This window comes from Ictidomys tridecemlineatus, chromosome 9 (assembly GCF_052094955.1).
Source record: "Ictidomys tridecemlineatus isolate mIctTri1 chromosome 9, mIctTri1.hap1, whole genome shotgun sequence".
Classification (NCBI taxonomy): Eukaryota; Metazoa; Chordata; class Mammalia; order Rodentia; family Sciuridae; genus Ictidomys; species Ictidomys tridecemlineatus.
Window position 1 is genome coordinate 61,465,200 of NC_135485.1, and position 27,265 is coordinate 61,492,464.

The window sequence follows — 27,265 nt, forward strand, 5'->3', positions numbered from 1 at the left end:
TACAGTGAGAACTGAATATAGACAATAAGAAATAAGGTCTCAGAGAATACTACATCTTTTTGGCTTTGATATACAGGAAGATTGCATATAGTTGGCCATTTATGTTAAAAAGGTATACTAATAAATTTCTTTAAAAATACTCTAGTAAACACTGATTAGTTTTTTGCTTTTGTTATTATAATCTGAGAACAGAAAAAGTTTTGAAAAATTTCAATTTATTCTCATGTTTGGTAGAAATCTGGTGATTTGTGAGTGGTGACTGCTGAGAGAACTAAAATCTGCACATCAAATAAAAGAGAACAGATGGGTGGGAATTAAAATTGTAATTATTTCTTGGTATCCCTGGAGGTTGGTGCTAGGATGCCACATAGATATGAAAATCTGTGGATGCTCTAGTCCTTTATATATGGTATGTTATTTGCATATTATCTAAGTACATCTTTAGGTGTTCTATAAGTCATCTCTAGATTACTTATAATACCTAATGCAATGTAAATATTATGTAAATAGTTGTTGTACTGTATTTTTAACGAAATAATTAGAGTTCATACATATTTAGAACATATGCGATATTTGGGCTGACTGTACTAGTAATAACCATGGGAGAGTTTAGCCCAAGTGTGTGATGCAAAATAATACATAAATTCTATGTTATTCTATATACTGATATACAGAATATATCAACTCCTTAAAATCCATAGGATATACATAAGTCAATAGAAAATGGACAAAAATTTAGAATGGGCATTTCACTTGAGAGGAAATTTATATGGCCAAATATCATATTAAAATAATCAGGAAAATGCAAATTAAAAGGACTACAAAGATACTAATATACTGTACATACTAGTTTGCTTAAATTTAAATTCTAAAATACTATATGTTTGCAATGATGTGGCATAAAGGAGCTTTTATGCTCTGGTAGTGGGAATTTAAATTGATTCAGTGATTTTGAAAACAATTTGGCATTATTTTGTAAATTTTAAGTTATAAATGATCCTATGACACACCCATTCTATTGCTTGTCGTTTCTCTCAGAGAAATCTATACTCAGGATACATGTTCAGGAAATTCTTTGAGCATGTTCATAATAGAACCAAATGGGAAACAACTGAGGTCGATAATAATAAAAAGGATAAGTAGTTACATATTCACACAGGAGAATTCAATCAAAATGAGATATAGCTACATGGATCAATTATATGGAACACGAAAATATTTATGAAAGACATATTACAATTATGGACTTTTTAATTCCATTTATGGAAAGCTTAAAAACCAGCCTAATTAAACTATATTGTTTAGAGATACATACTTAAGTGATAAAAGGAAGTAATGACTGCACCTATTGGAGACTGAGGTAGAGAAAAAGCATGGGAGTGAGCACCACAAATGTGGGGAAGTGTTGCCTCTGGAGGAGGAGGAGTTGGGAAGATGGAGTTGTGAACAGGGAAGAGTGAAGAGGACTCCTGGGGTGTAGTCAAGTCATTGTTCTCTTTCTTGATGTAGGTGAATAGGGATTGATTTGTAATAATTTATTAGCCTCTATAATTAAGTGGTATGCTGCTTTGGTATATGTTTTGCTTATATTTTACAAAGGTTAAATCATCAGAATATTATTATTTTAACATAATTTCAGATTTAAGATAAGGAACAGGAAGTTTTTCTCCATGCTGTTTGAGATACATCTTTATGTCCTGTTTCATTTGGGTCCTTTTGTGCTTATCTGACTTAAAATTGTTTGCACCTTGTGAAAAAGAGCTAGATAGGAACAAACAGCTAACTTCAGTAACTTAATCCTGCATGTGTCAGGAGGTGAAAATATGCTAATTACCTCACATGATGAAAGAAAACCTGACGTAGTTCCAAGTTGTACATAAAACATTATTAGGTGAGCAAGTTGGAATTTGGCAAACAAATACATAAAATGTAGAAAATTAATTCTGAAACAAGAAATAGCATGCTTTGGAGTGGGGTGTATTCCCTCAAAATTCATATGTTAAAACCCCAGCCACCACTTATGATGGAATTTGGAGATGAGGCTTTTAGGAAGTTATATGTTTTTTTTTTTTTCCTTTTTAAAGAGAGGGGAGGGAGAGGGAGAGAGAGAGAGAGAGAGAGAATTTTTAATATTTATTTTTTAGTTCTCGGCGGACACAACATCTTTGTTGGTATGTGGTGCTGAGGATCGAACCCGGGCCGCACGCATGCCAGGCATGGCACGCTACCGCTTGAGCCACATCCCCAGCCCCGCTTTTAGGAAGTTATTAGGTTTAGATGAGGCCATGCATATGGGGCCTTCCTGATGGGGATTAGTTCTCTTCTAATGGACACCAGAGTTTAATTTTCTTTCTCTGCCAAGTGAGGTCACAGTAAGAAGGTGGCAGCCTGACAGCCTAGCAAGGACCTTTATCAGTACCCAGCCATTATGGTGCCCAGATCTCAGACTTATGGTCTCTAGAACTATGATAAAATAACTATGTTGTTTGTACCATCTAATGTATGATATTTTTGCTATGGCAACCCTAAATGACTACTAAAGAGCAAACACATAAAAATTAATAGAAGGAATTTGAAGATTTACCTGTATTAGAGTTACTTATGAAACATTTTATTTGAGGGAAATAAGAATTTTTCTCTTCTAAATGAAGAACAAAGTAAAAAGGTATGTTTTATTGGAGAAAATAGACATAAAGATCATCTCTTTGTTAGAGAACATCAAAATGCAGTAAAAACACATCTCCCATACTTAATTCTCAAATGATTTGTCTAAAATTCTACACATTGTGGTAAATAAATTCACATTTTTAACAAATTTTCAAATTATTTTCCATCTGGGCCTCTAAAATTCAAATTTAAAGTATTTGAGACCATACAAATAGAACTGCATGTTGTAGTCTCTAAGTCTACTTATCCATGGGAAAAAAAGCTATTTCTCAAGAATAATATAATGGAATTTTTACAGTACACTTCTCTACTTATGATTTTAAAATTTATTCAACAATTTTTTTCAAAATAAGTATATAAAACATCATTTTAAGGAAATAAAGCATACTGAGATTGCATTACCTATTTAAACAAGTGCTAACGAGTTGAATATAAATTCTAGAAATATGAAATGTAGTCTATGTCAGAGTTCATTGGTTTAAAAACAATAAAAACTACCTCTGAACAGAGTTGTTGACCAGAATTCCAGTTTCGACGAGAATGATGGTTGTGGCTGATTACCTTTCCTCAGATGGCTCAAGGTGAAGGCTGCATGCCTCACTCCCGCCCCATATCCCTGCTAAGTCAAGTTTCTTTACCCCAGTGAATTCTCTTTGTTTTCATAATTTTAAAATATTAGGACACAAATGCAACACTTTAATAATATGTTGAGAGACTTCAGAATAAAGAATGATTACTTAGAATCAGTAAGATCCAGGTTAAATATTGAATACCAGCTGATTATGATCATATTACTTTGCCTTACTGAATCTTTATCTCTAAAGTGAAAATGAACACATTCCCCTTTAGGACTCAATTTGGAGATAAATGAAAGTGTTTGCAAATACCTAACATGGAGAATAGTACAAAGATAGTGTCCAATAGCTAAAAAGTATTCCTATTAAAATTAATCCCAGATTTAAGGTAGTGATTATTGGAAACTGCTTGTTAGAACAGAGCCTAGTGATTTTTCAAACCTTATTTATTAGGACACTCCCAATTATTCATTTAAAATTTAAAGACAACTAATATAAGTCACAAATATTTATTGAAACAACTTATTTTTAAGTAAACTCTTAAATAACTCTTGAAAATAAGTTTCTACTTTAACAGCTTTCCAGAACTTTTCTCTTTTATTTTCTATTCTCAAGTGTTAATCTAATAATGTGAATAGGTGTGATAGAATCCAGAAACAATATACTTAAATTATAAAATCCGTAGCCTAATTGTTGTGGATTAAGACGATATTTAGTCATTCATTTTGGATTATATAAATACGGTAGTTAGTGATTAAACACAGTGGATAAAAATTAACTCATTCATGTAACTTTTATCCCATTTTGAGAGTATAGTTGAGTATAAACAACAAAGATGGGGTATTTGCCTTTATAAAACTTAAAAGCATAAGGAGGCTAAGATTTTGTAAGAGTCCAACTTCACTTCTTGAGGAAGTAACTCCTTTTGTAATACTTACTTAAGCAAGATTTCTCAGGTCACTGGCTGTTAAATAAACCTAGTTAAATAAGAGTAATGCGTGTTGAAGATTTAAGAAACCCTTACCACATACTACCTTAACTTTCCTTCTTTCCTGCTGAGAAGTTTCAGGTTCTCAGATATAGTGTGGTGTAAGAATGATTATTTATGTAACTTTTTTTCTCTGCCGCAAATAGCTTTGGAGCCAGACCCTTACCCTGCCTGTTCTCAATTTATTTGATAAAAATAACTACTGTCGTCTTTATAGAGTTTATAGGAAACAACGTATGTGTGTGCACATAAGACATAATAGAAAGAAACAGTATGATCTTATGTATTACCAGTATGATATTCACATTTCTTAGACTTGTTACACATTAATAGTGTTAGGTAGTTGCTAATACTGTATGATCACTTTAAATCCCAGGTTTTCCAGCAGGAGACTTAAAGATAATTTAACGCGCCATGACACCCAGGTTCAGAAAACTGTAGTGTCTCAAACCAATGAAAGATGGGTAGGAACTACAGACAAATGTCCCTTATTATAGTTCAGTTTAATTTTAGTTATTTTTTGCTTCCATGTAAAAAGTTTAACCTCTGTTTAAAAAATAATGTATTACTTTTGAAAGTAGTAATTTTCTAAGAAACCTGAGAATATTACAAATAAGGAAAAAGGCCAATTTGATCACTAGACCAATCACACAATAGTATCTTTTTCAGAAGGGTGAATGAATTTCATATGGTGAATTATCTATTTAAATTTGGTTTGGCTAAAAACAGTAAGAAATGACAGTGACTCAAATGAAATATAAATTCTTTTCCATCTCATATTGAAGAATTCTAGAAAGTATCAGTCAAGTCAAGGCTGTGTTGTTGTCCCAAGGTATCAGGGACCTTGCTTCTTTCTCTTGTTTTTCCATAAAAATAGACTCCAATTGAAGTCCAAGATTACAGTTGGCACTATGATCATGTTGTAATCTAGCCACATTAGTACCTATTCCCTCTTAGGTACACTTCCTAGAAGTTGCACATCATTTTCAACTGGATTCCATTGTGCAATAGTTAGTCACATGGACACCTAGCTGCAGAAAGTCTATGAAATGTGTTCTTTATTCCAGACAGTTATATATGTGCTCAGGTAAATACTGAGGCATCCATTTTAATGGAAGAAGGAAAGGAAGAACAGTGTCTGCCAAAGTAAGTGTCCAGGAGTAAACAGTTCTACTGCCTAATAACTCTTTTTTTTTTGTTTTTGGTCTTGCCAAGTATCTGCTGAAAACCTCCACCTTTAGCAACAAAGCTCGACCTAGCAGAATATTGGCATTGCTTCCCTGTTAGCAAATGATATCTAGGTATCAGTTCTTCTGGCATTTCATTCCTGGAATACATGGAGATAATTTTGATCTTTGTTTATACTCTTATAAATATTTATAAATATAAATAGGAAAGAGAGCAACAATTGCAGAAAACTTGTAAAATATGTAGTAAAGTGAACAGCTCTCTATATAATATTATATGTCATCTTATGAGTATACAAATATATATGTGAAACCTGTAGAAATAACCTTGGGGAACGTATGCAAAACTAGTAATGACTGTTACTTTTTATGTCATGAAACTGAGGTTGGTGATCAAATTGGACTTTATCTGTGAATGTCTAAAAATTTCCAATAAAACAGGGTATGTTGGGGAGGTGATAGAAATAGGGAGTAGGCTTATCACATGGAAACTCAGGAACTCTGGACTTGCTTAACTGGCTAGCCATTATCAAATTATGGGTTTTGATTATGAGCAAGAGAAACAAATTCTAATCAACTAAATAAACCAGGGAACTTATTGGAAGAGCACTGATTATCATAGACTCAAAGACAAAGTTGAATAGGCCATAGTATTTTTAAGAAATAACTCATTGTAATTGTAAACCACTGAGATGTTTTTGGGCCTTTAGTAATTCTCTGTTGAAACTTCATAGAGAATTTCCAACATGCTGTGGTTTTAAACAAACCTTAGGCAGGAAATTAGGTGGAAATTGACCAAATGATTAGAAATTTATCGCATGAGCAATGGAGAAATAATACACATTTCTGACTAAGCACTTGAGAAAATGAATTTCATATTTTAGAGGTTTAGTGTTAAAGCATTGTTTAGGATATGTTATAATGAGGAAGACTCACTTTTAGAAAAAAAACAATGGCTTAAAAAATTCTCAAAATATCTGTTACTTTTTACTAGTACTAATTAGCAGTTGTTTTTCATGTTTATTTAGGAGTTTGGATTGTTGGTTGGTATTGCTATTACAAGCCAAGGAGCATAAAATTAGAGAAGCAAACACAGACAAGTTAGGATCAGTTTAAAGGATTATATTCCTGGATCATCAGTAGCTTCCATATTATACTTGCTTATATTGATTTAATGAAACCCGATAGCAATCGGTCTTTAACATTTCACCAAAAGCAATCACCAGGTCCAGCTGACCTCTTAAACACTTCTCAATCTATCCTTTCCTCCCTGTCTAAAACTTTGAATGAACTCCCTAATAAATCACTCCAGTGTTGCTCTCCTGCAGCTCCATCTCTCATAGCTGCTGAATATTCTTCCATAGCACAAAATTGACTATCTTCTTTCCTTGCATAAACCCTTTGTGGTTTAGCATCTTCTGGAAGACAAGTCCAAGCTCTGTCAGTAGCATGCAGGCCTGAAAGACATCACAGTCCAGAAGGTATAGAAATGAGTTCCAGGACCAGACTGCCTGGGTTGGAACTCAGATTCTGCTCCTACTAGCTGTGTGGCCTTATTAAATATCTATAACAGTATATCTAGAAAATGTCAGCTTTCATTAATAATATGTGGTTTTTCCCTCACTTCCTGCATTAACTTTCTGTTTTGCCATTACCTAAGGTTGCCTTCCAATTTTACATCTGTATTCTTTTGTACATATCATTCCTTTGTAGTTACTGATACCTTTATCCTGCTTCCAGAATGGCTGTCTCATCTTTTAACATTTTATTTAAAGATAATTGCTTTAAAATTTAAGAATAGGTGACTTTTCCTTGAGTAGGTAATGTATTTTTGTACAAACTCCTCTAATAAATGCTCTGTCCATATCTCTGTTAATAAAGTTATCACATAATATGCTATCATGTTTACACATTGGCTTACCTCTATGAGACCACAGGAAACTTGAGAGAAGGAACTGTGCCTTTTCTTCTTTGTGCCCAAGTATAGTCCCTGGTACATGAAAGGCATGTAATGAAGTTTATCAAATATATAGAAAATTGCTATATGAAGACAAGATTTTTCTTTCACAAATCATTCCTGATTTCTCTTCATGATGTGGTTCAATGCTGCTTGAGATCTTTGTGATAAATTTCCTTTAAAATTTATTTCTCTTGAATTCTTAATGCTTCCTTTTATCTGACAGATATCTCAATCTAGTTTTCTTTCTTGTCTTGATTGCATGTCTCTACTTAGAGATAAAATTAATTCTCTATTCCTCTAGCTGCACCCATTCAAGTTTCCTTAAATTAATAAATAAACTGTACTTAAGTTACAGACAATTTAAAATTTTTGTGGAAAGTAAGGAGTATTAAAATGTGGATGCTTCATGGTCATGGTATGATAAAAATTAAAATGGGCAAGCAAATGAAAATAATGTATCTTGCATGAGTATTGGTATAGATATGTGTATTTTTGTAGACTTGATTCCATTTATTTTCATATAAAGTCTATGTAACTATATGAGATTAAATAGAGGGATCTAGTAGACCATAAATAATGTATGCGTGTGATATATATGTTATAAGAAAATTGTCGCATGGAAAAAAGAAGCATGATGATTGGCTCCAGAGTGTGTTAAATGTATTTTTTAATCTAACATGTTATAACAGAAGACCTTCTTTTTACAGAACATTAACAAGTGCTGGAAAAGACCTGAAAGATAATTTTTTGAAGGCCCTGGCAGTGAGAGAAGAAGACAATCGCAATGGGAAAGTGAGCGTGAGTACATTTTAGCCCAGAGCTTAGAATGTATATGCTGAAGGCATTGTTAATATCAGCACATAACCTTTAATATCCTCCCTAAAAGGCCATTCGTGAATGATAACACATGACTATTATTTATATACTATAGGAACATAGGTAGTCTTTCTTTTTATTCCCATTTGCATCTGTATTACTAACCAAATGGTGAAAAATAATAGGATTCCAAATATCTGTAGCAGAGAAAATATGTATACTTGGCAGACTGGTTGTCATCTCCAACTTTGTGTTAGCCTTGGTTTGAAACAGTCTCTTTTCAGCCTAGCCTCCTTCTACACCCTTCAACTTACGCTACCCACTGGAGCCTCCAGTGTTGGTGTAGATATGTGTATTTTTTGTAGACTTGATTCATATCTATACTCAACTCCTCCTGCATGCATGACTTTATGGGACCTCTAGAAGATAGTAGTATTGGCTGCCTCATAGGACTGCTTTGATAGATGTGATAGAAAACATATAATGGAAGGACATAATTCTGAATCATTCAAAGAGAACATGCTTTTGCTTTTTTAAAATGTGCACTAGATTAAATATATTAAAATTTCCTGTATTTGGAATAATACTGGTGATAATCATCTTCACAAGTCTTGAGATATTCCAAATAAAATTTAATAAAAGAGACAACAAATACTGTTGAAAGAGTAACTGACTGACTTACAGAAACATAATCAGAAATACTATGATGAAAAATTTACAGCCACAGAAAAGTATGTGTACAAGGAAGTCTATTTTACCAATGTTTTCTCAATAAAAATTGGGATTTGCCTCACTATCAGGTCTGTTAAAAATTTCATATGTAGACAAAGTCTTCAATGTACGAGAGAGAGAGAGAGAGAGAGAGAGAGAGAGAGAGAGAGAGAGAGAGAGAGAGAGAGAGAGAAACTATGGTTAGATAATTGAATATAATGAGTCCAGACTTGATATAGGGAAAATTTTATTGGAGGAAATAGGATGAAGAGATTTTAAAAAGGTGTGAGTATAGATAAAGGCAAAGACTAGACTGGAGGTCTTGTAAATCATAACAAGAAAGTTAGGAGTTTATATGATTCTTATTATATAGCAGTAAGAAAAGTGGAAGAAAGGCAGAAAAATGTGATGCCACAGGTTTCCATATTAAGGACTTTCAAAAAGAAGCAAATGATTCTTAGTGCTCAAGCAAGATAAGAAATTAAGAAGATAAGCCCTTGTGTTCAGCTCCTTATAGATTGGTTTTGTAAGAAAAATATGCAAAAAGAACAAATTTCATGCATATTAAATGTGGAAATCAGATTCTATACAATTGAAAACAGTGGCGTACACTTGGACAGTAGAATCAGCAAGTACAAACAGTTTGAGACTCTGAACCTATGTGTTTTAAACCACAATGGTATATGCTTCCTCTCAGAATGTCTTCTTTAATCTGGCTTTCCCACTCATATCTCCTCTGACAGTATACCACCCACCCTTCAACTCAGACTGGAAGCACACTTCTTATCTTAGGTTCTTTACTTTTTCTTACCTCATTTGAATGATCTACTAAGTTCTCAAAATATAAGCCAAGTCCACTCATGTATCACCATTTCAACCATCATTTATCTTGACTCAAACCACCCTTATATCTTAAGTAGTATCTTAATAATTACAAAACCAACAAGCTTCTAAATTATATGCTTATGTAGTTTGTTGTTTGATGCATTTGTTTTCTGATCATTCAATTACATATTTCTTGTGCACCTGCCCAGTCTTGAAGTGGTTCTAGTCACTGGAATACTGGAGTGTTGCAGCATCAATGATTATAAAGAGCTTATATTTCAGAGAGGGAAGATAGAAAATATATAAGACAAAATCAATGGTTATAATTAATTTCAGTTTTGGATAGATACTATGCAGAAACTTTAGAAAATGGAATTAAAGAGAGGTTGACTAGAGAGTGGTTTGTTGCTTTACCAACTGTGCATAGGAAAACCATTTTGAGGATGGGACATCTGTTGGGACTTGAATGAAATAAAGAATTTAGCTGCAATTATGGGACAGATACCCCAAAGAGATAAGCTTTGGAGAATAAAAGACATCCCAGGAAGAAGGATCAGCAAGTGAAGAGTAGTCATGGCATATTTAAGAGATGGCAAGAAGACCAGAATGCCTAGGATGCAGTTAATGAAAAGATTCACACAAAGACATGATCCCAGAAAGGAATTTAGCAGCCAGATCATATAGATTTGCCTTATTTTTATATATATTCTTTTGTTATTGGAATAGAAACTTCACTGAGTAATCTGAATCAGTGAAGTGACCTGATGTGGTTGAAATTTTAGAAAGGTTTATATCACTGCTGTTGTGTGAAGTGAAGATGTGGAAAGTCATTCCAGAGCAGAGGCAAAGAGATAACTTGGTGGTGGTGGTGGTGGTGGGCGGGGCGGGGGTGGTGGTTCTTGTAGTAAACCAGCAAGAAATAAAACTCTCAAAACATAGTAGGGCAATTGACATGGAGTGAAGTTACTTAGTCATGTCTGTGTTTTAAAGGCAGAATAAATGAGGGTTACTTAAGGATTGGAATAGCACAGAAAGAGTAAATTAAGATAACTTCTAGGGCTTAAGTGGGTAGATGTGGCACCATTTACTTTAATGGGAACTCTTAAGAAATGCATGATGTCAGGAATCAATAATGAAAAGGTCCTCTTTTTTTCTGTATTAATTTCATGATGCCTATTAGATAGATATCCAAGTAGAGAAGTTGATTGGTTACACATGTTGATTTGGAACTTAGGGGGGAAGTCTTAGCTAGACTTATTAATCTGAAAATTATTAAAGTCATGGACCCATAAGAGTTTGCTAGGCAGGACGTATAGGTAAAAAGCAAGAATTTATTTTTTACATGACTTTAGCATGCTTGAAAATTTAGAAATCTGAAATTTATGGAAGAGCTATCAAAAATTCTGAGACATAGCAAGTTGGAGAAAAAAATTAAGTATGAACAATACTATAAACATGAGAAGAAAAAAATTCCAAGAAGAGAGTGCTCATCCTATCAATTATTGGTGTTAGGTTAAGTAAAATAATGTGTTAGTTACTCAGGGCTACCATGACAAAGCACTACAAATTGGGTTGATTAGCTTTATCATCATGCTTCTGGAAGCCAGAAATCTGAGGAGTCTAGTAGAGACAGTTCCATACTTTTCTCCTAGTTTCTGGTGCTGTCAACAAGCCTTGACATTCTTTAGTTTGCAGCTGCCTTATTCTGATCTCTGCTTCTGGAATCACATGACATTCTCTGTGTGCAGTGTGTGTGTGTGTGTGTGTGTGTGTGTGTGTGTGTGTGTGTTTACTCTCTTTTATAAAAAAAAAAAACAGTCACATTGGATTAGTACTCAGCCTAATTGAATATGTCTCAATCTTTATTTCATCTTTAACTTTGTCCCATCTAAAAAGACACTGTTTCCATAAAAGGTTTCATTCATAAGTGCCAGGACTTGAGACCTGAATGTATCTTTTTGAGGGACAGGATTCAACCCACAATAGATAATTTTAAAAACAGCCACTATTTTTGGCTACATAAATGGTACTGTTTACATTGGTGAGAACTTTTTTCAGTGGAGAGGTGTGGCAAATATTTCACTAGAGTTGATTGAGAAAAGAAAAATGTAAAGATAAGAAGAAATGACTGTTTTTGAAGATTGTTTTTAGTGAAGTGTAGCTTAGACTTTGACAGCTCTTTTGGGTCTAGAGTCAAGGGGGTTTTATTTTGTTGTGTTCTAGGATGGGTAAGGTTAACTAACCTAGGTTTCATATTGATGAGAATAATCCAACAGAGAGAGGCATATTGATGGTGTAGGGGACAAAGGAATGATTGCTGCAGAAAATTTCTTAAAAATGACTTCTTCGGGGGGCATGATATTCAGAGCATAGTTATTCTTTTAATTATAACAAAAATAAAGGCAAAAATTATAAACATGTCTATCAAGTAGGTGGATTTGGATGTGGAAAGATGGGCTAGCTCTGCTTTGAATGAGTCTATTTCCAAAGCATTATTGGTCAAAATTATCTTTATTAAATAATTATTTTTGTTTTCTAGAAAATCTCCCCAATTTAACTTTTATTGAGTATGCTAACTAGATAACATTTAATGTTAGTTGGATAGTTATCAATTTGGAAACAGGAATCTAGTCAAGAGTTATAGCTTACTGACTGAAAAAATTATGGTCATTGATTTGGGTCTTTAAATTTGCAATATTATTACACTTGGTAGTATATATGCCATTTTATCAAGGTGGTATTTAACACTTATTTTTCAATTTTCTTATCTTGTCTTAGAATGAACCCCAAATAGTTGCAAATTATTTACAACAGAATGTTTTAGATAGATTTCATTGTTAGGATTATAAACTTATTCAAAAGGTATTTATTAGCTGGGCATGATGGTGCATGCCTGTAATCCCAGCAACTCAGTAGGCTGAGGCAGTAGGATTGCAAGTTTAAAGCCAGCCTCAGCAAAAGTGACAGTCTAAAGCAACTCAGTGAGACCCTGTCTCTAAATAAGATGCAAAATAAGGTTGGGGATGTGGTTCAATGGTTGAGTGCCCCTGAGTTCAATTCCCAGTTCCTACCCCCCAGAAAAAAAGCCATTTATTAAATGAATATATTTTATTGAAAGTACATACCAGAAAATTTATATAATTTAGAATTGACTTAGCTGACCTGCATGAACTAATAAGTGTTTGAAGTCCAATTGGGTATAATCTTCTTTAAATTCTGCTAAAAATATTAGAAGATTTCATTTGCTCTCTTATACTCACAACTTTTTATTTTTAAGGTTAGTGATCTTAGCTTTCAAATGTTACATACTGTAATTGATTCTTGTCCTGGTTGACATGTTTTTCTCTTTGGTCAAATAATTTCAAAATTGATTGAGTAATTTTCTCCATGTAGGTCTTGAATTGACTCTGTTATTGAACCTGTAGCCCTAGAAACACCACTCTTCTCTGTCCTCATCCCTATGGGCTCTCCACTCCAATGCTTTCAATACCCAAATTTTGGTATTAGTTACTTAGTATGTACATCATATTCCACAAACCTTTTACTTGGATATGTAATCTCAGGGTTATGTCCTGGAAGGGAACAGGGCTTTAGGAACATTAACAGTTCATGTAACTACCTTCTAGTCCAAGAAAAATTATCAAAAATTATACTTTCTTTAAAGCTTTTAGTGATTCACTCATTTAGATACTATTAGCATATTTATGGTTTGCATAAATCATTTTTTAAAAAAGCTTGTGTGTATATATGTGTGTGTGTGTGTGTGTGTGTGTGTGTGTGTGTGTGTGTGTGTATGTATTTGTTGGAGCTGGGGATTAAACCCAGGGCCTTGTGCATGCTAGGCAAACACTCTACCAAATGAGTTATATTAAGACAATTAATCTGATTTAATTGCAGAGTGAATATAATCTTAAGAATGCCTAATAAATTCATATATATGTGTGTGTATGATATGTGTGTATATGTCATGTATGCATACACACATACACATATATATACACATATAAATACACATGCTTCTTTCTATACATCTGTTATAAAATACTCTTAGATTACTGTAGTCTTACATGCATTTAGTTTAGACAAAATGTTTGTGTAATTAATGTACAATTGTGCTTAAAAGGATTTTTTTTAATGTGTAGTGCTTCAAATGACAGGCACAAGGGTAAATGTTTTCCTTGTAATGTAGTTATTTGTGAGCCATTCATGTTTGAAAATGTTTCTACCTTATGCCTCATGTATTTCAGATTTAAAAATTCTTAAAAGACTAAAGTGACTTATTTCCAGTCTCCTGATTTACAAGCATATTTATTGTTTACTGAGAAAGTGTAGTTTTCCTACTGTCCATGTTATTGAATTTTTAACTTCTTCCTTCACATTGAGGCAGTTTTTACAAAGTGTATACTTGTGTCTCATGCTTGGGGAAGCATGTTAAATAGGTCTGGATCTAGCTATCAAAGAACTCACCTCTTGTGAGGTAGATGACAGTGATGCAGGTGCACATAATAATTCATAGAGACCAGAACACACTACATCAATGTAAGAGATATTATAAAATATTTTTTTCTTAGAAAAATCAATGAAATAGTGAAGAAAGGGGATTTATTTCTTTTAACTTCCAGAAATGTTTTAATAGAAATGATAGAATTACAGAAGATTCTTTAATGAAGATGTATATCTTCAGAGCATCTGATAGAGGTTTAGATGTTATGTTTGAACAAAGAAAACATGAAGTAGAAATTAAAAATGTAAATGAATTATTCTGAGATAATAATTTCAATTTTATTTCTAGACTTATCTGAGATGTTTGCATAGTTGACCAATTTGTTTTCTCTCTTACTTTGCTGTTCATAACAAAATTATCTTCTAGCTTTCTTACTCTCTTCTGAATTTTGATCTCAGTGTCTTTCTTGTGCTAAACATCTTCTACCTCTACTTGACCTGAGTTTCTTCCAGTCATTTTTTCTATAGTGAATTATCCAACTCAGGAAATCACTGACAATATTCTTCTTGATACCAAAACAGAGGCCTAGATTTTGCTGTTCTTCTGTCAATGAATTACTTTATTTAATTAGCCATTAATCAAATAGTGACAATTGACTCTATACTAGTCATTCTACTAGCTTCTGGGGATACAATCCATGGCAAGTGCCTATAGGGCTTAGAGGTTCTTTGAGAAGAAAATGAACAATCAAGTAAACATGTAAATAAAAGTAAAATTACAATTGTAACAGGTGCTATGAAAGCAACCAACAGTTTCTGATTATAAATGGGTATGGAGTGGTATGGTCAGATATAAGTATGCCTTCAGTATAGTGAACAGATGAAAGAGGATAAAGCAGATGCCATCAGTTGCATTGTGAGATCAGATAATATAAAAGATGGTAGATGGGATCAAGAAGGTGAAATGGAAGACAAAGAGAAGAGAGCTGATTTGAGAGTTATTAGTAGCCATGACTAACTCTGGTCTTTACTGCTGGATAGATGGCACTGTATCTCTTTGAAATACGATGCACTGAAAAAAAAAAAAAAGGATCAGGAATTGGACACATGATTGGAGCTCATGTGTTTGATTGTGGAGTTATTGAGTTTGGGTTGTCTTTGATAACAGAAAGTTTAAGTATTTGAGATGATGGATATGCTAATTAGCCTGATTTGATCATTCTCCAATGTATACATGTATTGAAATAACACATTGTACTCATGAAATACATAATTATTTTTAGTCAATTAAAATAAAATGAAATAGTTACTTCATCAAAAATAAAATGCTGAGTTGTCAAGTAGTTAGCTAGTTAAAAGATCCTCTGAATCTTAAGGTTTATCCCCACTTTGTTATTACATCACTAACTAAAGGTTAATGTATAGTTCAACTAATTTCCTTCTTCCATTTTTCAGTTCTCATATCCACTTAGCAACCAAGCCTATTTAGCTCTATTTTGTAACTATCTCTCAAATAAATATTAGAGGTGGAGTCCAGGAAGCCATAAGGATGAGCAATACTCAGATCTAAGGAGTCTGTTGAGGTACTCAATAGTATGAACAATGTTATGAAGACAATGGGTATCCTTGAAAGGATTTAGACAAATGGTTGATGTGACTGAACATGCTTTTTAAGAATATTCTTTTACAAATCTCTAGAGATGAAGAAAGAGATGTGAGACAGGGAAGTCAACTGAGAGGTTATTGTTAGCAGTTCAGACAATAGGTAATGAAAGGAGGAGAATATACAAATGACAGAATATGATGAGAAAAAGATGGATTTGAGTAGTATATTAGGAAATAAAATCTGCAAACCATGTGCTTCTTTGTTGTTGTTTGTTTGTTTTGGTGCTCGTGATTGAACTCAGGATCTCACACATGTTGAGCATGTGCTTTTCCATTGGGTAGTTACACTTCCATCCCCAAGTGCTTTGTTTTGATGTAGAAAATAGAAAGAATTGTGAAATTGTGTGTTTCTATTTGGGGGATGGAGTCAATAGAGACTGAGCAGCCAATGATAATTTTAATAATGGGAAGAGAAGTATGATACTGACTTTAGAGGATTTGGTATAGTTTAGCAGTTAAAAAAACATAGAAATTGGCAGTAGGTAGCAAGAGACTCAAATTTCAGATTCCTCAGTACTACAAGTCTTTTTTTTCTTGATAATTTGTCTTTTATTGGCTCTTTATAGTTTTGTATAACAGTAGAATCCACTTTGAGATAATTATAAAAGCAAATATCTTGTTCTAATTCAGTCCTTAGTACCTCTCCTTTCCCTTTTCTCCCCCACCTCCTGCTCCCTTCTCCTTATTGAGCTTTCTGTCATTTACCTGTAGTTATTTTTTTTAATGAATTTCCTTTGGTAGTACTGAGTTGAGACTCAATGTGGTATATTCATATATGTACATAGGAAAGTTATGTCAGATTCATTCTGCTGTCTTTCCATTTCTCATCCTCTCTCCCTTCCCTTCTTTCCCTGTTGTCTACTCAACTGAACTTCTATTTCTCCTTTAGCCCATCCCCCAGTTATTGTGGGTCAGCTTCCACATATTGGAGAAAACATTTGACCTTTGGTTTTATTGGATTGGCTTAATTCATTTAGCATGATTTTACAAATCTGTGAATTAGGCAGGTCCTGTTTTCTAAGGCACAATGACCTCTTCTGTAATCTGGGGTCTCAAAGAGTACCTCATATTAACTTTTTTAAAAAATTATTTAATTGTAAATGGACACAATATCTTTTCATGTATTTATTTATTTTTTTATGTGGTTCTGAGGATCAAATCTGGTGTCTCAAACGTGTGAGGCAAGTGATTTCTAATGTAGGTTTATAACTGTTAAAGATAAAATTGTGAATAAAATAGGTATAGAAAATATACAGTACTTTTACAGATAGTTTTCAAGGAAGCATTAAGTAGGGTTGAATTTCTATTTAGAAATGATAGTTGAAATGGTTCTTTGAGACAATCAGTTGCTTATGGATTCTATTAGAGGTATAAAATTGTTAGTTATTATCAAGATATCATGGAAATCAGTATTTTGGAATATTTTAAGTTACTAAAATAGAAATAAACCCATATCACAGAAAGTTTCGAGTACTCTCTGACTGTAAAAATTTTTCTTTCATCAAATAAATAAAATTTGGAGATATACTCACAAAAAGTTGGGGAAAACTGATGCTCATGTTTTCAGTTTACAACTTATGCACAAATCAATAGGCAATTACATAAACAATAAGAATGTTTTTTAAGAATGCATTATGAAATGCTTATTCATGTGGTAGGAGACTTCAGTCATTTTATTAATGTTCTGCTCTGTGCAAACCACTTTTATAGTTGTCATGAATAAATACGGATAAGACATGGGCTCTTCCTACAGTGTTTCTAATGTAATGCTATTAAGTAAGACTCTAAAGTGTCTAAGTAATGAGAGGTTTGGATGTTATTTTTCAGATGGCAGTAAACTAAGAATTTTTGATTTGTTGTATGGAAAGAACAAAAATAAAGATTTCTGACCTAATCAGAGACTCATGAGGATTATAATGAAAGATCACATGCTGTTCTGGGTGGGACCTGTTGACATTTATTTTCCCACTGAATGTTGACATTGTAAACAGTAACATAGCTGACTAATTTTGGTTTTGAAATATGCATTATTGAAACTGGTATAAAAACACTGCTTACAACTTTTCCTTCAGAATCATTCAAAGAAACCACTATACCTGAGTCAGGAAAACTATGAATTAGGCTATTCCTAATATACCCATTTCCTGTGTTGAAATCTCTATGAAACATAAGATTGTGTTGTATATGCCCAATAACATTGTGCTGACATGATCTTTTCCCTCCTTGATATATTCCAACTTCTATAAAATGTTCCCCTTCAAGAAAATGAGGGTATTATACTGATGTTTATTTCCTTTTTAATGGAACCCACACTTGTCCACTCATAAACCTGCATGGAAATTATATGACTCATAAAATCTTACCTTCATCTGAAACAAATTACATCAGTGTTTGGAAAATAAAATGCATATCAATTTCCATTTCATTAGAAAAAAGTATAGCTTAATAGATATTTAATTTTTAAATTTCCTGGATAAAAATATGATACATGGAGAGCAAAACATAAAGGAAAGAGCAGAGGCTAGGGAACAATATTATCTGAGTTTGATTCTTGGATTTGCCATTTATTACAAATTAAATACATATTCTTCAACTTTATTCCGTCTGAGTTTCTCCACCAATGTTGGGGGACTAATTTTCATAGTCCTGAGATATTTCTGCAGTATGATTAAATAATATGCAAAGCACACATATGCCTGACAATTAGTAGGTATTTAATAAATTACAAATACCATGTGCTGTTAGGTCAAGTTCCCTAGAAGCAGACCCTAGGATACAGATTTCGTGCAAGTGAGTTTTGGGAAATTTTTCTCAGGTGAAACTGTAAAGGCATAAGGAAAGCAGGGTACTACAGAGAATAAAGCTAGGTAGAGATGTGATTTTAGTGGAGATCCTCTCAGTCTGGTCATACAGAAAGCTTCAGAGTATAAACTGTCACATATTTTGTTTTGCTTTAAGGCAAGTGGAATATGTGTGTATATACTCCCACTTTCTCTCTCCATCAATCATCAGACATCACAGAGGGGGAGGTGGAAGTAGTACAGAACCTTTTTGAAGAAGGGTGCAGGTAAGAACTATCAGCTATGAACACCTGCAAGGTCTGGAGCTGAGTGCATGAGAAAGATTATCTAGGAAGGATAATACCAACATCTGCAAAGAGCTACATTACCACGTGTGTGTGTGTGTGTGTGTGTGTGTGTGTATTTCTACATTTGAGTTGTTTCTCTCCCTCATGTATTTATGTACATAAATACATAAATAACAGAGAGATATATGTATATATAGGCACACACATATATAAAACATATAAATATATACACACAATATATACATATATACACACAATATGTACATATATACACACACATACAGAAAGAGAGATGTATGAATGTCTGTCTATCTTTGTTCTTCTAAATATTTAAGAAAAGGAACATGACAATGAGAACAATAATTTAGTGGAAAAGATTTACAGTATAAGAATAAAAAATTAATACAATACTATTAATATGAGATAAAGTAGAATTTAAGGCAAAGATTAAGATAAACAATACATAAAATAAACAATTCATCAAGAAAATATAGAATGATGTCATTTTGTGCACCAAATAACTAGTTTTGAAGCACATATAAACACAATTTTACAGACTTGCAAGTACAAATGAATAAATCCACAGTCAGTGAAAGTTTTAAACTTAACTATTGGAAATGAATAGATTTATCAGTTAAAACACTGTTTTCAAGTTGAAGAGTCAAATTGACCACAACACAATAATCATGGGTAACTTTAACACACCTCTCTCACCACTGGATATATTTTCCAAACAAAAGTTGAATAAAGAAACTATAGAGCTCAATAACACAATTAATAACTTAGACTTAACTGACCTATATAGAATATTTCAACCGGCATCATCAAGCAGATACACTTTTTTCTTAGCAGCACATGGATACTTTTCTAAAGTAAACCATATACTATGCCATAAATCAACTCTTAGCAAATACAAAAAAGTAGAGATACTACCATGTATTTTATCAGATCATAATGGAATGAAATTGGAAATCAACAACAAAATAAAAAGTAAAAATTTATGCATCACATGGAGACTGAACAATATGACATTGAATGAACAATGGGTTACAGAAGACATCAAAGATGAGATTAAATAATTCTTAGAGGTAAATGAGAACACAGACACAACATATTGAAATCTCTGGGACACTATGAAAGTAGTACTAAGAGGAAAATTCATTGCATGGAGTTCATTCTTTAAATGAAGAAAAAGTCAACAAATAAATGACCTCACACTACATCTCAAAGTACTAGAAAAAGAAGAACAAATCAGCAGCAAAAGCAGTAGAAGGCAAGAAGTAATTAAAATTAGAGTGGAAATCAATGAAATCAAAACAAAAGAAACAATTAAAAAATTGACATAACTAAAAGTTGGTTCTTTGAAAAAATAAATAAAATTGACAGACCCTTAGCCATGCTAATTAAGAGGAGAGAGAGACCTCAAATTACAAGCATATGTGATGAAAAAGGCAATATCACAACAGACACTACAGAAATACAGAAGATAATTAGAAATTATTTTGAAACCTTATACTCCAATAAAATAAAGACACTGAAGGCATCAGCAAATTTCTTAGGTCATATGATCTACCTAGATTGAGACAGGAAGATACAACTTAAACAGACAAATATCAAGTGAGGAAATAGAAGAAGCCATCAAAAGATTACCAAGGAAGAAAAGCTCAGGACTGGGTGGATACACAGCCGAGTTCTACAAGACCTTTAAAGAAGAACTAATACCAATAATCTTCAATTTATTTCAGGAAATAGAAAAAGAGGGAGGACTTCCAAACTCATTCTATAAGGACAATATTACCCCACCCTGATTCCAAAACCAGACAAAGAAAGTTCAAAGAAAGAAAATTTCAGACCAATATCTCTAATGAACAAAAATGCAGAAATTCTCAATAAAATTCTGGAAAATTGAATACAAAAATATATCAAAATGATTGTGTACCGTGATTAAGTGGGATACATCCCAGGGATGCAAGGTTGATTCACATACAGAAATCAATAAATGTAATACATCACATCAATAGACTTAAAGATAAGAATCATATGATCTTCTCGATAGATGCAGAAAAAGCATTTGACAAAATACAGTACTCCTTTATGTTCAAAACACTAGAAAAACTAGGAATAACAGTAACATATCTCAACACTGTAAAGGCTATCTATGCTAAGCTTCAGGCCAACATCATTCTAAATGGAGAAAAATTGAAGGCATTCCCTCTAAAGTCTGGAACAAGACAGGGATCCCTTTTCCACCACTTCTATTTAACATAGTTCTTGAAATACTGGCCAGAGCAATTAGACAAACAAAAGAAATTAAAGGGGTATGTATAAAGAAGAACTTAAATTAGCTCTATTTGCTGATGATATGATTCTATAACTAGAAAACCCAAAAAACTCTACCAGAAAACTTCTAGAACTACTAAATGAATTCAGCAAAGTAGCAGGATATAAAATCAACACCCATAAATCAAAGGCATTTCTCTATATCCGTGACAAATCCTCTGAGAAGAAAATGAGGAAAACTACCCCATTCACAATATCCTCAAAAACAAAAACAAAAACAAAAAAACTTGGGAATCAACTTAACAAAAGAGGTTAAAGATCTATACAATGAAAACCACAGAACCCTAAAGAGAGAATTCAAAGAAGACCTTAGAAGATGGAAGGATCTACCTTGCTCTTGGATAGGCAGAATTAATACTACCAAAAGCACTGAACAAATTTAATGCAATTCCAATCAAAATCCCAATGGCATTCTTCATAGAAATAGAAAAAGCAATCATGAAATTCATCTGGAAAAATAAAGGATCCAGAATAGCTAAAGCAATCCTAAGTAGGAAGAGTGAAGCAGATGGTATCACTATACCAGACCTTAAACTATACTACAAAACAATAGTAACAAAAACAGCATGGTATTGGCACCAAAATAGGCCAGTAGACCAATGGTACAGAATAGAGGACACAGAGACTAACCCACAAAGTTACAGTGATCTTATATTAGACAAAGGTGCCAAAAACATGCACTGGAGAAAAGATGGCCTGTTCAACAAATGGTGCTGGAAAAACTGGAAATCCATATGCAACAAAATGAAATTAAATCCCAATCTCTCACCATGCGCAAACCTCAACTCAAAATGGATCAAGGACTTAGGAATACAACCAGTGACCCTGCACCTAATAGAAGAAAAAATAGGTCCTAATCTCCATCATGTGGGATTAGGCCCCAACTTCCTTAATAAGACTCATAAATGGGATGGGCTCAAACTAAAAAAGTTTCTTCTCAGAAAAAAAACAACAACAACAACAATCTGTGAGGTGAATAGAGATCCTACATCTTGGGAACAAATCTTTATCCCTCACATATCAGATAGAGCACTAATAATCTCTAGGATATATTAAGAACTCAAAAAGTTAAGTGCCAAATAGACAAATAACCCAATTAATAAATGGGCCAAGGACCTGAACAGACAATTGTCAGAAGAGGATATACAATCCATTACCAAATACATGAAAAAATGTTCATCATCTCTAGCAATTAGAGAAATGCAAATCAATACCACTCTAAGATTTCATCTCACTCCAGTCAGAAAGTCAGCTATTATGAAGACAAACAACAAAAATTGTTGGTGAGGATGTGGGGAAAAGATATACTCATACACTGCTGGTGGGACTACAAATTGGTACAGCCAATATGGAAAACAGTATAGAGATTTCTTGGAAAATTGGGAATGGAACCACCATTAGACCCAGTTATCTCTCTTCTCGGTCTATATCCAAAAGACTTAAAAACAGCATACTACAGGGACACAGCCACATCAATGTTTATAGCAGCACAGTTCACAATAGCTAAACTGTGGAATCAACCTAGATGCCCTTCAATGAGTGAATAGATTTTAAAAAATGTGGCATGTATACACAATGGAATATTACTCAGCAGTAAAAGAGAATAAAATCATGGCATTTTCAGGTAATACTTTTAACTAAAAATAATTTATATTAAGAATTTATAAAGAATTCCTACAGTGCCAAGTGTAGGAAGCTGAGGCAGGATGATAGCAAGTTCCAAGCTAGCCTCAGCAATTTAGCGAGGCCCTAAGAAATTCAGAGAGACCCTGTCTCTACATAAAACTTTTAAAAAGGGCTGGGGATGTGGTGAAGTGGTAAAGTACCCTTGGGCTCAATCCCTGGAACAACAACAAAAAAAGGAATTTCTACAAGTTAGAAAAAACAATAGAGCAGACCAACCCATCAACAAGTGTACAGATATACAGAAAATAACAGACAATTCAGAGACAGGGTAGCCAAACATGTTAATGAATAGAAAAAAATTGCTCAACTGCACTAATAATCAAAAATTAAAATTAAATGAGTTTTATTTTACATCCATAGATGAACAAAAATTAAAAAGACTGAAAACAAATCTAGCTGATATGTGCAGAAGGAAAAAATGATGTTCATTGTCCTCAGGAGAGTACATTGTAAGGCACACTTTAAGAGCAGTGTAATAGCACCTAGTAAGTAGAAAATGTGGTTAATTTTTAAACGAGGAGATATATATATATATCTAGAAGAAACAGGCATATACATGAGGAGATACAAGTATGTTATTGTAGCATTGCTTATAATAATGGTAGGTCCCATTCATAATCATGGGAACAACCCCCATTCATACATTGAGGAGTTATTATGCAATATTAATGTGAAAACAACTAGAAGTATTCTTTATATAAAATGGTATCATCTTGAAAATATATTAAGTGAAGTTAGCCAATCCCCAAAAAAACAAATGCCAAATGTTTTCTCTGATATAAGGAGGCTGATTCATAGTGAGATAGGGAGGGGGGGAACATGGGAGGAATAGATAAATTCTAGATAGGGAAGAGAGGAGGGAGGGAAAGGGAGGAGGCAGGGGATTAGCAAGGATGGTGGAATGTGATGGACATCATTATCCAAAGTACATGTATGAAGACACGAATTGGGTGTCAACCTACTTTATATACAAACAGAGATATGAAAAATTGTGGTATATATTGTAATAAGAATTGTAATGCAAAAAAAACAAGTAAATGTATGAAGACATGAAATGGCATGAACATACTTTATACAAAGATATGAAAAACTGTGCTCTATATGTGTAATAAGAATTGTAATGCATTCTGCTGTCATGTATTTGATTAAAAAAAAGGAAAGGAAAATATGTTAAGTTAAAAGAAAAAAATCATTTTGGAATAATGTGTGAAGAATAATCCCCAGTCTTTGACAAGTTCTGGCCCATTCCATCTCAGTTTCTATTCCTAGATTGCATTAATAACTGTATCAAGTTAGTATAATGAGTGTGATCATTAAAGGAACTAATTGAAGTAAAGTGCTTAGAAAACTGTTTGGAATATGATAATGCTTAATAGTCAATACCACTGAAATATTTACATAAAATTTAAAAGTATACAAAATGTTTATGGATACACTCATTCTTTTTTAAATTTTTTTATTAGTTGCTCAAAACATTACAATGATCTTGACATATCACACATTTGATTCAAATGGGGTACGTAATCTTATTTTTCCACGTGTACAGATTGTAGGATGACCTTGGTTATACAGCCATGTTTATACATAGGGCCATACTAGTGCCTATTGTATTCTGCTACCCTTCCTATCCCCGCCTCCCCTCCCCTTCCCTCCCATTACCTCTTTCTAGCCAATCTACTGTGACACGTTTCTCTCTTTTTTTTCTTCCCCCCACTTCATTTTATATGTAATTTTGCATAACAATGAGGGCCTCCTACCATCTTCCATGCAATTCCCTTTTTCTCTTCCATTCCTACATACCTCTCATCCCTATTTAATGCTAATCTTCTTCTCATGCTCTTCCTCCCTGCTCTGTTTTGAGTCCCCCCCCCCTTATATCAAAGAAGACATTCTGCATTTGTTTTTTAGGGATTGGCTAGCTTCACTTAGCATAATCTGCTCTAATGCCATCCATTTTCCTACAAATGCCATGATTTTGTTATTTTTTAGTGCTGAGTAATATTCCACTCATATTCTAATCATATAAAAATTACCTGGGATAATACACTTTGGCTTTAGGAGAGCAGTTGATTACACTGTGTGAACTTGGAAGAGGGAAAGGGAAAGAAAAAAATCAAAGAACATTATGTTTTAATTCTTCAAAATTCACAATGCCAATATGGGAGATTGTTAAGATTGAAGTAAGCTACTTAGATGGATATTGGCTACATGAGTATTAATTATGTTATATTTAACTGTGTTAATATTATTAAATTGTTTATATTAATTATGTTAATATTTGTTATTATATTGTTTATAATTTTTCATGTTTAAAATATTTCACAGCCATAAGTGAAGGAAAGAAACAGTACTTTTGAAAAAAATTAAATGAACAATTACTAATAAATTCATTATATCTAGTAAAATTTTATAAAGAAATAAACAAAAAACGAAGGCAAGAAGTCAAACCATGGGGTAACAGCTCACAATTCTCTTTTCTCTGTGAGTAGAACTCAGGTCCAGAAGAGGGCCTCTGATGGTGGTGGGTATTTCATCTAACTGTCCACCTCGATGACCAATTCATATTGGGCCAATAGGATTATCTCTGCTGGGAAGCAGCACTAGAAACTGAGAGCCATAGAGCCACAGGAGTAATTGACACTAACCTCTTTGTGGCCTTTGAATCTAGGAGTGGTAGGGCCATTCCAATAAATCCTTCATTTTATTTAAATCAGATTCCAATTCTTGGTTTACAGCTTAGGAAACTTGAGCTACCACCTTAAATTGGTGAAGTTTACCTCTAACAGAGAGATGATGGTTATCAGAATTCTTTGTTGAGAACAGATTATTAACAGTTTCATCCAGTAAAAATCTCCAAACACTTTGGTGCTTCTAAAAAGCTATTACTTTCTCCAAAACCAATTCTATATACTCTTTTCATTAATTGATACAAATACTAATTAATAACTATTGGAAAATTGCTACAAATTTTGGGAAAATGCAATGCAAACTGGATGGGGTTCTTAAAAAAATTAGTGAATGTGCTAATTGCTATGATGTATGTAGACTTTTTAAAAATAACTTTTATGTTAATAAAATTACAAAAGCTGCTACTCTATGTAACTGAGGAAATATTATACATTGTTCAGGTTTTAGACATGTGGAATGAGGGCCAAATAAATCCAGGGGGCTATTACATTTATTTTTTCAATCCATAAATAGTAGAAAAAACTTCATTGTTAAATATCATGGTTTTCAAATTATGAATGATACAAAATAATCAATGGGAAAAGCAAAGAAATTCCTGATGCGTGAAATGGACCTTATAAGGAAGATCCTAGTGAAAAAAATCATCTCTCAGGAAAGATGTGTACTGCTAATAATAAAGTTAACCATCGGAGCAATAGGAGGATATAACTATAATTACTCTTAAAATGTATGAAAATTATCACTCAGTCTAACCTATAACATGAGGATGAATTATCAGTCTAGTCTATAACGGTGAAAAAATTGAAGCTGTAATATTCAGCAGTTCTAATTGAATGTGCTATTAGGAGAAAATTGTATTACACCATATTCAAAAGCTCTTTTCTTCTCATTTTCCAGGTGGATATATAATTTGATACTTTAAGATTAGCATGTATAATATTCTCAGAATGGTCTGTATTATAAACAGAGACACAGTCATTTTGAGATCTCCTTCCCATCTTAACTTTAGTAATCTTGAATTTCTAAAGCACTCTTGACAATCCACACTTTGAGGTCGTACTCTTGTTTATTTACATGCTTTCACTAAAAAGGGAACACAGTTGAGCCTTCTCGTTCTTGTGCCCCACTCCTGAGTCCTGTGGTAAGGATGGATTGTTCAGGTGGCTCTTCACAAGGTTGTGGCCCTTTAGATGAGAAAAACAGTGCTTCTGTTGACGGGAGCTCTTCTTCAGTCCAGTTCTAGATGCCTCATCATTGCTGGTCTCTGTGTTTACTCATCTGTGGTACAGAGGCTAAAAGGAGTATAAGGCACCTAGGATTTTATTACAGTTAAGAGAACAAAAGTGCCCCTTGAGTGTGATGGGGGTCTTTTTTGCCTTTTTATTCTGTTTCATTTCTTGAGAGATGGGAGTGGAGTGATCTCAGAAAAGTTAGTTTAATTGTTTAGTTGTCTTTTCCCGCCCCAGAAATCTTTACTCCTTTTCATTCTTCGTTGACCAAGTTAGGGCCTTTGCAATGTCAATAATTACAGTTATAACTAAGGTAGTTGTCTTTTATTAAATGTATAGGCATTATACTTTTCCAAATTTATTGGAATAATTCATCCATATAATTCTTTATTATTTA

At 33.3% G+C, this 27,265-nt stretch overlaps 1 protein-coding gene across 1 annotated transcript in view; it reads left to right on the top strand.

Moving 5' to 3' along the window:
* Cfap299 (cilia and flagella associated protein 299) overlaps window positions 1-27,265 on the top strand; it is a 582,352-nt gene that overhangs the window by 186,918 nt on the left and 368,169 nt on the right. Inside the window, exon 3 of the mRNA XM_040292244.2 lies at window positions 8,085-8,175. Within this exon, the coding sequence (XP_040148178.1) occupies window positions 8,085-8,175 (91 nt within the window). The remainder of the gene's footprint in view (window positions 1-8,084; window positions 8,176-27,265) is intronic.